Source organism: Theropithecus gelada, chromosome 5 (genome assembly GCF_003255815.1).
Source record: "Theropithecus gelada isolate Dixy chromosome 5, Tgel_1.0, whole genome shotgun sequence".
Classification (NCBI taxonomy): Eukaryota; Metazoa; Chordata; class Mammalia; order Primates; family Cercopithecidae; genus Theropithecus; species Theropithecus gelada.
In genome coordinates, this window is record NC_037672.1 from 14895156 (window position 1) to 14908352 (window position 13197).

Consider the following 13197-nt stretch of genomic DNA (forward strand, 5'->3'; position numbering starts at 1 on the left):
TTGGTTTTTTTTTTTGTTTTTTTTTTTTGTTTTTTTTTTTTGAGACGGAGTCTCGCTCTGTCACCCAGGCTGGACTGCAGTGGCCGGATCTCAGCTCACTGCAAGCTCCGCCTCCCGGGTTCACGCCATTCTCCGGCCTCAGCCTCCTGAGTAGCTGGGACTACAGGCGCCCGCCACCTCGCCCGGCTAGTTTTTTGTATTTCTTAATAGAGACGGGGTTTCACCGTGTTAGCCAGGATGGTCTCGATCTCCTGACCTCGTGATCCGCCCGTCTTGGCCTCCCAAAGTGCTGGGATTACAGGCAGGGTTGTTACATTTGTAACATTAAACTTAAAATCAATTAAACATTAAAGCAATTACTTTTGCACCAACCTAATAATTTTCTGTTTAATGTATTTTTGTGTATCTGTGTGTATTTGAACAAAAAGGGAAGACAAATTCATTTTTCCTTCTGGATGTGAGTTCTCTTTTTTTTCTTCTCTGTCCAGAGGTACTTGCAGCTAAGTTTCTTTCTTTTCTTTCTTTTCTTCTTTCTTTCTTTCTTTCTTTCTTTCTTTCTTTCTTTCTTTCTTTCTTTCTTTCTTTCTTTCTTTCTTTCTTTCTCTTTTTCTTTCTTTCTCTTTCTTCTTCTTCTTTTTTTTTTTTTTAAGGCAGAGTCTGGCTCTGTCACCCAGACTGGAGTGCAGTAGGCATGATCTTGGCTCACTGTAACCTTTGCCTCCTGGGTTCAGGCAATTCTCGTGCGTCAGCCTCCCAAGTAGCTGGGATTAAGGCATGTGCCACCATGCCCGGCTCATTTTTGTATTTTTAGTAGACATGGGGTTTCGCCATGTTTGGCCAGGCTGGTCTCGAACTCCTGGCCTCAAGTGATCCACCTGTCTTGGCCTTTCAAAGTGTTGGGATTACAGGTGTGAGCCATCGCGCCTGGACAAAAACAGTTTCTTAACTTTGGCCTGTGAGCCTCTAGGCTTCTGTGTGTGTGGAGTTCTTTGTCCAGCCCTGGTAGACCCCAGATCATTAGCTCTAAGGTTAAGACTCTTGTTAGCAAAGGCCTATACCATACTGGAGCCGAATTATTTTAGGGAAAGGATTTAGAATCATAGCTTATAAGAAGCCTGATTTATTGTTCCAGTGACCCAAAGTTTTGTGTTTGTTTGTTGTGTGTGTGTGTGTGTGTGTGTATGTGTGTGACAATTTGGTTTGAAAACTCAAAGTTTTAAAAAACAAATTAATCAAATTAATGCACAGCACCTGCTCTCCAGCCCACTCACTCACAGGCCCGTGTTAGTGACTTAAGTGGATAAATGAGAGAACACAACTCAGGTTTTTGTTCTTCACTCCCCAAAGGAATTGTTTCAAACCTTAACCACTGATCTCGAGCCCCATCTCACTCCCTACTGCTGATTCTTCATGATCTTATCCAAAAGAGAATATTGACTCAAAAAGAGATTACAGAATCCACACAGCTCCCTCTCTGCAGAGCATTCAAAGCCATCGCACCACATCCTAGCTTACATTTCTGGCTCTGGCTCCAGTTGCACCTGGTTCATGCCTGCTATGCTCTGCCATGCCCATAGAGTCAAAGGTTTTCAAACACATGAACTTGGAGGGGAATGTCTTCAAAGCAGGGACAGTCACTCCAGTCTTCTGCCGCAGGAGTACCTCTCCCCGCTGCCTCACACCTGTTCTCATGCTTAATCTAGGCTACTTGTCTAAATCCTAAGGGTTCTGGCTTGGCAGCCTTAGTTCTAAATCAAGTTTCTAGAGTTTCAAGCTAGCAATACTGCTAACCAATACTGCTGTCCCACAAGAGATTGGCTCAGCCTCTGGTGAGTAAATGAATGAACGAACGAATGAATAAAAAGAAGGAACAATACAAATCAAGAAGGCAAGCCTGGCTGCTTTTAAAAGGAGCCTGCCATATATAAATAGTGTTCTTAAGTTGGTCTATCAAAATGCAAGTAATTTAGTGTCTTTGTTGTTATTGTCGTTTTCTTTTGTTCGTTTGTTTGTTTTTAATGTTTATGCTTGACAAGAGTACCCAAATCAAGGAAGGTCCAATCATAGCAAGATCTCTCCTCATGACCTGGGAGCTGGAACCCCGCGTACGTGGCCCAGAGGGCACTGGGTTTGTGTAACACCAGAGTCAGCACCCAGTCTCTCTCTTGCATTCCCACCCCCACGTGACAGAGAGGAGCAGGCACTCACACCATGAGGAAGACGCCTCCCGTGTTGGAGACACAGCCTCGGGTGGTCGGGGTGGCATGCCTGTCATAGCCGCACACGCCACACAGTAAGCCCAGGTAGTAAAAAATCACGATGAGGGTCAGCAGAGAGCAGATGACCAGGCCACCCAGCCACCTGGAGAGGCAAGCACAGCGTTAGTATACATGACACGGGCGATGCCACCCTAACACAAAAGTTGCTGGACTGAGGCTGGAGCCGATGAGTTATTCTTGGCTTCTAAAATCAGAGTCTTCTATCAGTTCCTCAGAGGGCAACTATGTTGAATGAAAAGATCCCTTCCCGCCCTTTGTCTTCCAATTCAACCAACAGAGAAAGTTTTATTTTGATCCTAGGTTTGCATTGTTCTTGGCAGTCATGGGATCACTGCTTCCTTGCTGTGCCTTGATTCCCACAGGTGTCACACAGGGTTCATAAGCACAGCATACTGAGCTTCTCCAAGGCTATTGATGAAAACACCCTTAAGATTTTTATGTTCTTTTAAGGTTTCTGATGTTCTAAGTGCCTATTATAATAATGAAGGCATATGGCTAGATTGTGATTAGACTACAGATAAAGAAATACTGGATTCTTTTCCCCGGCCTTTTTCTAAAACATTTTGTGGTTGCAGAAATATTTGGGGCCGCTGTATTCTTTACTGAAGCAGATTACGTGGCAGATGCATGGGGTATTTAGAATTTTATGAGCATCCTAAATCAAATGCCTGCAGAATACAAATCTCAATTTCATAATGGTCCTGCGAGACATTTTAGGATAATGGATCCTCAATTAGGCCTTACTGGCATTCCCGGAAGGTAGAACAAACTTTCCGGGCAGCAAGAGGCATTCAAGGGTAGTAATGCTTCCCAACATTTAATACACTAAAAAACAAAGAATTTACTTCTGCTGGGTGTCTCTTGACAAAAGTCGCCACTGAAGCTTTTCATTCAATTAAGAGCAATCTCAGTAATTATAGTAATAGCCACAGGCAACCATTCTGGGGAGGTTTGTTCCAGACAGTGAGGGCACAAAATTAAGTAAGTCACGGAGGCTGGCCTCAGAAAACTTTTAGAGTTAAAGGAGCATCTGCTCAGTTGATTTTCTTTTTAAGATAAGCTCATGGTGTCAGGGCAGGGGAAAAAGGAAGGGAGATGGATGGCAGTCAGGTAGACAGGTAATGGTGCTATTCTTTCTCGTTTGTGAAGCTCTGATCTTTAATGAAATTATGAGTTCATTGAGAAAGGGTCTGCCTTCTGTTTTTTCTGAGACTTGCTGGGGTGGCCCAGTCCCACAAGGGAATCATGGCAGGTGCCGCCTGGAGCTTGTTGTTTGTGTGGCAATGACAAAAAGCAGAGCCAGATGGAGCTTCAAAACCCACCTCCGCTGTATGCTAGCCGGCCTTAAGGAAGTCACTTCACTTCCCTGAGCCCATCTCCTTGTCTATAAAACAGGGTTATAAATGGAACACAGCCCAGGGAATTTTTGAGAGGATTAAAAGAAATGTCATGCAGAAAGTGCTTGGTGGGCACACTGAAACTGTCTCTTAAATGGTATCGATTGCTATACTTTTTAAAATTTTTAAAAAATTTTCATTTATTTATTTTTGAGATGGAGTCTCGCTCTGTCACCCAGGCTGGAGTGCAGTGGTGCGATCTCGGCTCACTGCAAGCTCTGCTGCCTCCTGGGTTCACGCCCTTCTCCTGCCTCAGCCTCCTGAGTAGCTGGGACTACAGGCGCCCGCCACCATGCCCGACTGAATTTTTTTGTATTTTAGTAGATACGGGATTTCACCGTGTTAGCCAGGATGGTCTCGATCTCCTGACCTCGTGATCCGCCCGTCTCGGCCTCCCAAAGTGCTGGGATTACAGGCGTGAGCCACCGCGCCCGGCCAATTGCTATAATTTTAATTACGTATCTTGTGGTCTTGTATAAGAAATAATCTACATGAGAATGAGTCTCCGGACTCTCCATGGGCTTGGGAGATATGAAGGGTGGCTGAGCTCTTCAGAGACAGAAGTGCATCTTACATAATAGATGATCCTCTAAATTTCTTGATCCTCCAAGTCCTTCCCTCCCCAGGGCTCTGGCTGGGATGTCCACCACCCTCACCCCAGGCCAAACCCCACCACTCACATTTTCTAATGGGACAACCAGTGGGCACCACAGCCGCTCACCTAAGCTCTAGGAGCAATTCACTGGTTTCAAAGCACAGCTAAGAAAAGGATGCTCTTTCAGTAAGAACCAACCTCTGCATATTTATTTTATAAACCAATGTTTATATTGGTTTATAAAATAGAAAAGGATATTTCCCAGATGTCCTTCTTAATTACTTTTAAGCTCTAAAATCTCATTACATGCCTAGTTTGATAATTATAACTAGTATTCCAGAAACCACTAATGACATCAAAGTTGCAAATTATCAAATATTTGGCTCACGAAGGTCCAGTCTTCAACTTAAAAAAAAAAATGTGGACCGCTTTACAAATTTGCGTATCATCTGTACACAGGAGTCATGTGAACCTTCTCTGCATTGTTTCAATTTTAGTATATGTGCTGCCTGGTCTAAGCGAGCACTTCAACTTTTTTAACAAACATAAACTGGGGTTAACATATATCAGGCCATGACCTTGTACAATTTGCTGTCATAAGATGATCCTGGTGCTAATGTCAGATTTTTTATCTTGTTCTCTACAAAGTTCACTCTCGTAGTTCACCAGCTCCAAGGAGACACTCACCAGTATGAATCATACTCTTCCAATGTAGGTAAATTTCTGTGGATGTAACTTTCAGTGTTATTAACATAAACAGAGAATTCTGAGAGTATATCCTGAATAGGAAGATGCTGAGTTACATTGTCGATATTCGAACCAATGGAATTCAAGACCCTTTTGATACCTGAAAACGAAGATACCTTTGTTATGCGTTTGCAAACATGGAGGAAATAGAATCTTTGTTTTGGAACCAAACAGAAAAGCCTGAACCACCTTTAGTTTTTCTCACATTATGTATGTGTTTAAAATATGATAAGATTCTACAACAAGCATGAATATAGCCAAGACCATCGAAAAGCAATTACTTAACAACAAAACAGCAAGCTGTGAGGACTGACTTTAATGAGATGGTATTGAAGTCAAGCCAGTTTCTTTCTTCTACTTACTTTACTTAAAGTAGATCAAGTGATTAAAATGTATGGTGTGCAGACTATGTGCCAGGCACTTTTATAAATAGTAACTCATTTATTTCACTGAGGTAGATATTCCCATTCCCCATTTTACTAACAGCGACCCAGAGGCTCACAGAGATTCAATTAATTGCCCATGGGTCTTTTAAAAGAAAGCTCTGGTAACGGGATCGAAACTTGGGTTTATCTGACTCTAAAGTCCTCATTACATGCTTTTGGGAAAATAATTAAATAATAACAATAATTTCTCCATCTAAGAAATGGTATTCAGGGCCGGGCACAGTGGCTCACACCTGTAGTCCCAGCACTTTGGGAGTCTAAGGTGGGAGGATCACCTGAGGTCAGAAGTTCGAGACCAACCTGACCAACATGGCAAAAACCCATCTCTACTAACAATACAAAAATTACCCAGTTGTGGTGGCACACGCCTGTAACTCGGGAGGCTGAGGCAGAAGAATCACTTGAACGTGGGAGGCAGAGGTTGCAGTGAGCCAAGATTGTGCCATTGCACTCCAGCCTGGGCGACAGAGCAAGAGTCGCCCTCAAAAAAAAAAAAAAAAAAAAAAAAAAAAGAAAGAAAGAAAGAAAAGAAAAGCCTTCAGGAATGGAGTAATTCTCAAGTCCCCATTTAAAAACCAAGCAAACAAACAAAAAACGCAAGTGACTCTGGGTGATATTTTTGTTAAAATTTTACCTGACTGATACAAATTGAGACTTCTTAGGAAGTACGTCTGTGTCTTTTCTATTCAAAAACCAATAGTAGTCTCAGTGGCCAGTTTCCTTTGCTATCAGTCTTAATATCTCAGACAGGAGTTAAGTTCAAAGAAGACCAGTTTTCTGGAGAGTGTCCATCACCACAGGTCCTAAAATCGAACTCACCTAGGGTGCAGGATTTCACCTGAACCAGTGCTCACATGAGTTCTGAAGGTGGCTGTATCCAAGTGATTCTTCACATGGACATACTAAGAACACACTAATCAGTTAAAAGTCCACTGATCCTGCAAGAGAGGTAAATCTCTTTGCAGCAGGAGAGACAAGATTAGCAGTTCTCAAAATATTATCCTGAGGCTCCCGGTGAACTTTAGGTAGAGAATAGAGATGGTAGCTTGGTTCAAAATGTAATCACATAAAAATGGCAGGAAACTTTTGTTTTCTTTTTGAGACAGGATCTCTCTGTATTGCCCAGGCTGGAGTGCAGTGGCATGATCATGGCTCGATGCAGCCTCAACCTCCTGGGCTCAAGGATCCTCCCACCTCAGCCTCCCAAATAGCTGGGACTACAGGTGTGTACCACCATGCTCAGCTAATTTTTTATGATTTTGCTTTTTGTAGAGATGGGGAGATGGAATCTCACCATGTTGCCCAGGCTGGTCTTGAGCTCCTGGCCTCAAGTTATCCTCCTGCCTCAGCCTCCCAAAGTGCTGGGATTATAGCAGTGAGCCACCACACCCGGCCCTGGAAACTTTTTTAAAGTTTGTTTTTCACATAGCTATGACATCTAGAAATCAAAGACACAGAAGCAAGCAACAGAGTGTCAGGTGTTTGGATGTGACTCGTTAAGAAAGGACTGTTACTCCTTGGGGCTCATTGCTCGTGTGTGAAAACACCTGAGGATCTTTAGCCAAAAATGACTCAGTGGGTCTCTTGGTTACTTTTGAGATTTTGAGAGATGGGGAAGGCAGCCTTCCCGTCTTCTAGGAGCAGCTCCTAGGGCCTGTGCCTGCTTCTCAGCCTGGCTTGCCCTCACACAGGACACGGCTCCGTGACTTTGCTGCTCTGGTGTCTCTCTACGTGACTGGTGCCCTCTCTTATCATATACCCTCTTCAAACCTCTCTCAATGTCCCCTTTTCCAGGCAGCCTCCCACTAGCCTCTCCTCAACTTGTTTCCCTGGCACCAACCTGGTCATGGTGCCAGAGTGTGACAACAAGTTTGTGTACACATGGCTGACTAAAGGACAAGAAGAACTCATGGCTTATGCATCTCACAGCCCAGTGCCTGGCAGAGCCTGGCACAGAGTTGGCACTAAATAATCTGTTCAGGTTGGGATGAGAGCTAAGGACATGAAACTAAACACCTGCTACCCAGGCTGACAGAGCGGCACTGACCCGGCTCTAGGAAAACGCTGGCTCGTGCTCAGGCAATGGCACCATGCGCCATGGGCCACACTCAACGCACGCAGCACACTTTGCTGTGTCAGACTTACAAGGAAGGGCTGCACGTATGGGCAGGAGAGGTCCAGAGAGGGGAAACCAAAAAATTAAACACAGAGATTAGTGAGCAGGTGACTGTCAGACGCAGAGCATGCATCAGCCTTCAGAGGTTAGCACACGAAAGTCTGAACCCTGTCCTTAATATCTTAATATTTTAAAGTAGAATCTTATACTATACAAAAGGAAACCCACAAAACATCTAAAGTGTTATGTAGCAAGATAAAACACTTTTTTACTCAAACTCTTCACGGGTCAAAAAAACACTATTAGGGAAAAATAATCAGGTATCTCTAACATAACATTTTAAAACCACTTACTCAACAGATAAAAGCAGCACCAAATTGATTTTTCAAAGAAATAGAAGATAGCTTTACATAGCTTCAGAGATTTCTTTTCTTTTCTATTCTTTTTTTGTTTGTTTGTTTGTTTGTTTTTGAGAGAGTCACGCAGGCTGGAGTGCAGTGGCTAGATCTTGGCTCACTGCTACCTCCATCTCCTGGGTTCAAGTGATTCTCCTGCCTCAGCCTCCTGAGTAGCTGAGGTTACAGGGGTGCACCACGACGCCTGGCTAATTTTTGTATTTTTAATAGAGATGGGGTTTCACCATGTTGGCCAGGCTTGTCTCAAACTCCTGACCTCAGGTGACCTACCCGCCTTGGCCTCCCAAAGTGCTGGGATTGCAGGCATGAGCCACTGTACCCAGCCCAGAGATTTCTTCTTCAAGCAAATAACCCAGGTTTGTCTCTATCATTGCACAAAGAACTGCTACCACTGCATTCTCTCCCTCTGTACGTTCACCCCAAATCCCATAACCCAAATACAGCATGATTCAGTAATTTGAGTAGAATCCTCTCCACATTGATTCTGTCTCTCCAAAATTGTAAGCAACCTTAGGAGCCTAAAGTACTATTGCCTCAGCGTCAGTGGACAGATTAAAATCTTCCTAACGACAAAATAAATCCTTTTATACAGTATTCCTTTTAAAAGTTGGATTTTAAGTTTGTCTAGAAAATATAATAATCTACAGTTTTTCTCTTCAGTGAAAATCAGAATGAGTTTCCCAACTGTGGCTGCTGTAAGGTCTCAAGGCACACACTCTAGGGACCTGGATTACACTGTGGCTCTCAACCATGTGGCAGCTGCCGGCTGGGCCGAATGATGTTTATCAATGTTCAACAACAGGTTTGTTCTTGTTTTTAAGTCACCGAATGAAGTGACACAGTTGTAAAGCTCTGATACTCATTTCGTTTTGACGGTTTTAATGAGAAACTGTTTTTTTTTTTTTTTAAAGGAAAAGAACAATGCAATACTTGGCAACACGTTTCTCTGTACTGACCTTCCAAGCCGAGAGACACAAAATCACCTCAAACTGTGAATCTCACCTGCTATGACGGTCTTGGTTTGGCTTTGCACTCTGTCAGGTATGTCATTAAGGGATTGATAGCCCTGAAAAACATTTCAAAATAAATGGATGTACACGGTAAGTTGAAGACTAGTTGACTAGTCACTCATTTTGCAACTTAGTACGAGTAGAGAGGCAAAATAAAAATATAACATTCATCTTAAGGTGAAATGATCATTGTATGGTCATCAAGAGTCTAAAAAAATCCCCCTTAAAGAGCATCATCTTTAAATTATATCAATCAAAGATCATGTTAGAAATTTTTCATATGGGGGTCCCCATAATTTTAAAATCAACGTATTTACACAGAGCCTAGGTACTATTATGGGCACATATATCTATACATACATATATATATAGTATACATATATACTCCCAGTGGTTCTCAACTGGGAGAATTTTGTTCTCAACTGGGGTATGTTTGGCAAAGTCTGGAGACATTTTGGTTATCACAGTTGTGGGGTGCTGCTGGGATTGTGGGGGGAGAGGCCAAGGATGCTCATAAATACCCTACCATGCACAGGAGAGCCCCCACTGCTAAAAGCCATGCACGGTGTCAGCAGTGCTGAGGTTAAGAGACCCTGATCGGTACGATATCCCATGTGCAGAGAGAAGGTGAATTTCTAAAAACAGAATCTTACTTTCTAATTAAAAATAAAATTAGAGATATAGTGTAACTGAAAAAAAAAAATTATATATATATATCCCAAAGCATAGCTTACAGAAGATACAACTGTGGTGAGGATAGAACAAAAAGAAAAAACAACCGTGCCAAGTGATAGGGCTTTGGGGCTAAACCCCCATGACAGGGAAATATCATTATTTCCAAATGATTCAACTAAACGTCCAGCCTTTCCTCTGGAAGGGGTTTGGTGAGTGTTTCTTCACCGTCTGCTGGTGTACTTAGCTGTCTGCCAGGGAAAAGTACAGCACTTTCAACCTTCATAAGATTTATGGTGCCAGCCAGTTTCCACCTTAGCCTAGCTACATCAGAATGAATGTACATCATGACTTACAAAATGAACATCATGGCTTCTGTTTCCTCCAAGGAGACTAAGCTAGTGAGCACGCCAGTGCTAGTGTTGGTTTCTGTGTGCCTGACTCTTTGACATTCATCTGTGTCTGGACTTGCAGATGCCATGGGGGATTTCACAGCTGGAAAGTGTCTTACAGATCTCCCGGTTCAATGCCTTCTTTAACAAATGAAGTAACACCAGAGTGCAAAGACCAAGAAATTTTGAATAACTTGTTTAAGGGCCACTTACTTTGTCAGTAAGTGTCTAGTAAACATACGTAGACAAGTGTTTAACCCACTTATACTGAAGGTTGCAAATATTTTTTGTGAAAAATCAGAACCTGGTGATGACATTTGGCAGTAGGATATAAATAACTCCCACGAGCTTAGCGTTCCAATAATGGAACACTAAGCATAAATGGGTTAATAGAGATCTGAGATGTTTTTACATCCATGCTAAATGACAGAGTCAAGAATAAAACTATCCTCTCATTTTCCCATAGGCCCAGGCACTCTACTGAACCATAATCTAAAAAGAAATACGTATTGCATATTCAGTATCTATTGATTGAATAAACAGCAACATTTAGTAAGCTACTGGGGAAATCAGGGAATTCCAGACCAATGCTGTCCCTGCCTTTTGGGGGTTTACAGTCCAGTGGTGGGAAGGGAGACATTAAAGAAATAATTACAGTTATGAGGAAATTAACAGAGAATATTTGCAATGCTGCAAGAATGTATTAAAAAGGGTTTGACCTAGTCAAGAAGCCCAGGAAAGGCCTGTTAAGAAGGTGATATATGGACTGGGCGTGATGGCTCATGCCTGTAATCCCAGCACTTTGGGAGGCCGAGGTGGGTAGATCACCTGAGGTCAGGAGTTCAAGACCAGCCTGGCCAACATGGCGAAACCCCGTCTCTACTAAAAATACAAAAATTAGCTGGGTGGGGTGGCACATGCCTGTAATCCCAGCTACTTGGGATGCTGAGGCATGAGAATTGCTTGAACCTGGGAGGCAGAGGTTGCAGTGAGCTGAGATCATGCCACTGCACTCCAACCTGGGCAACAGCGCAAGACTCCATGTCAAAAGAAAAAAAGAAGGTGATATATGAAGCTTAAAAAACTAAGTAGTGGCCGGGTGCGGTGACTCATGCCTGTAATCCCAGCACTTTGGAAGGCTAAGGGGGGGGGCAGATCACTTGAGGTCAGGAGTTCGAGGCCAACCTGTCCAACATGGTGAAACCTCGTCTCTACTAAAAATACAAAACTCAGGCAGGCATGGTGGGATTACAGAGCTGTAATCCCAGCTACTCAAGAGGTTGAGGCAGGAGAATCGCTTGAACCTGGGAGGCATAGGTTGCGGTGAGCCCAGATCGCACCACTGTACTCCATCCTGGGCGACAGAGGGGGATTCCATCTCAAAAAATAAATAAATAAATAGATAGATAGATAGATAGATAGATAGATAGATAGATAAATAAAATAACTAAGTAGCAAGGCTACTAGGAGGGAGGAAAAGAAGAGAGTGCCAAGCAGAGGGAAGAGCGTGTGCAAATGCATGAAGGTGGGAAAGAACAAAAGGAAAACCAGTATAGCTGACTCACTGGCACAGGGGGACAGCATTCTGTATTAGAATCAGTGTGGGGTTCAGGATTACACCCACTAAATTCTGAGGCCTAGGAAAGCAGAGGTCATGTTCTTCTTGATCTCTCATGGTCTTAGCATGCCACTTCACACATCACAGGTGCTTAACAAAAATCCTGGGAGCTGGAATGGTGAACACGATTGCCTGGAAGGTAATAGCTATCACCCTTCTTGGTAACCCTTCTCTGGAATTCCACTGTTTTGCTGTTTCCCACTTTCTTACGTACTAGTCCACCCTTTAAAATTATATAAAATCAGTGATTGTATTTTTTCCAAAAAACATACCTGTTGGACCAGGCCATCCAAATCTGTCCTAAGAACGTTATTAACTTTGTCAAGTTCTGCATCCACAGGTGGAAGCTGAAAATTTATAAAACGAAATATAAGACGAGGTTGTTACCTTCAAAACGATTCCTCATGAAGAAAGAAGTCATTGTATATCCAAGTCCCAAAGCGTCTATACTATAGGGTACAATCTCAATTTCTTTTGAACAATAGAGTTTTATTTGGGAAAAACACAGCTCAGACCCTCCTTGACAAGCACTAATTTTTTTGATGTCTGGAGGTCTCTTGCTATAATCAGCTAAAAAAATAAGGCAAAGAAATTTAACACAAATGTAATATACATGACTTCACAATTTCAAATACTAAACATTGTTCAATAAAATTGTAAACAACCTTTTTAAAGTCATGTTTAAAAGCAATGTAGTCAGTGGTTATATTAGTGAGTAATCTGGAATAGTTTTTCCACTTACAGCATTATACATGGATTTGAAGTGCTCTGGCTCTTACCAACACTGGGACAAACATCATACGCCTCTCACATGATGTCCAAGAACATAATATCACTACTGTGATATTTCCCTGGCAAATATGAGTAACTTTAATCCCAAGAAAACATCAAACAACCCTAAACTGAAGACCATTCTACAAAGTAAATGGCCTGTTCAAAAATGTCTGTGTCACAAAAGAAAAGACACACTTAGAAACTGTTCCAGATCAACAGGAATGAAAGAGACATGACAATAAATGACAATGTGTAATCCTGGCCTGGACCCGGGACTGGAAAAAAGAAGATAGTTATAAAATGCATTTTTGGAAAGATCAACATTTGAATGGACACTGTGGATTAAATGGTAGTGTCGGGTCAATGTTATCCTAATTTTGATCATTATATAATGATTATGTAAAGTTATGAAGTACAATAAAATATTTAGGGGTAAAAAGGCATGATGATGTCTACAACATATCCCCAACTTACCTTTTGAGAAAAAAATGCATATTATTTTATGAATGTATATATTAAATGATATGAACAGACAGATAAACTGATAAAATATGATAAAGCAAATGGTGCAAAATGGTGACCCTTAAAGAATGTGGACAAAGGGTGTGTGAACAAGGATCCGTGCATTCATCTTGCAAGTTTTCCACGTTTGATACAACATTAAAAATAAAAAGTGCCCCCTAAAAAGGATCTATCTCAAACAACTCAGAGGCAACTAAGCTCTAAAAAACTGTT

The 13197-nt window shown here is 42.2% G+C and overlaps 1 protein-coding gene and 1 non-coding gene across 4 annotated transcripts in view; both read right to left on the minus strand.

Annotated features, from left to right (window-relative positions):
- Positions 1-13197, minus strand: part of PROM1 (prominin 1) — a 116092-nt gene that overhangs the window by 35527 nt on the left and 67368 nt on the right. For all 3 annotated transcript variants that reach the window (XM_025385919.1, XM_025385920.1, XM_025385921.1), the window contains 4 exons: positions 11961-12035; positions 8999-9062; positions 4959-5118; positions 2209-2361 (listed from right to left, as the gene is read on the minus strand). In XM_025385919.1, coding sequence (XP_025241704.1) covers positions 2209-2361; positions 4959-5118; positions 8999-9062; positions 11961-12035 — 452 coding nt within the window. The remainder of the gene's footprint in view (positions 1-2208; positions 2362-4958; positions 5119-8998; positions 9063-11960; positions 12036-13197) is intronic.
- On the minus strand, positions 4686-4797 carry LOC112625563. Its single transcript, XR_003119653.1, has one exon. It is a non-coding gene; the product is annotated as a U6 spliceosomal RNA (small nuclear RNA).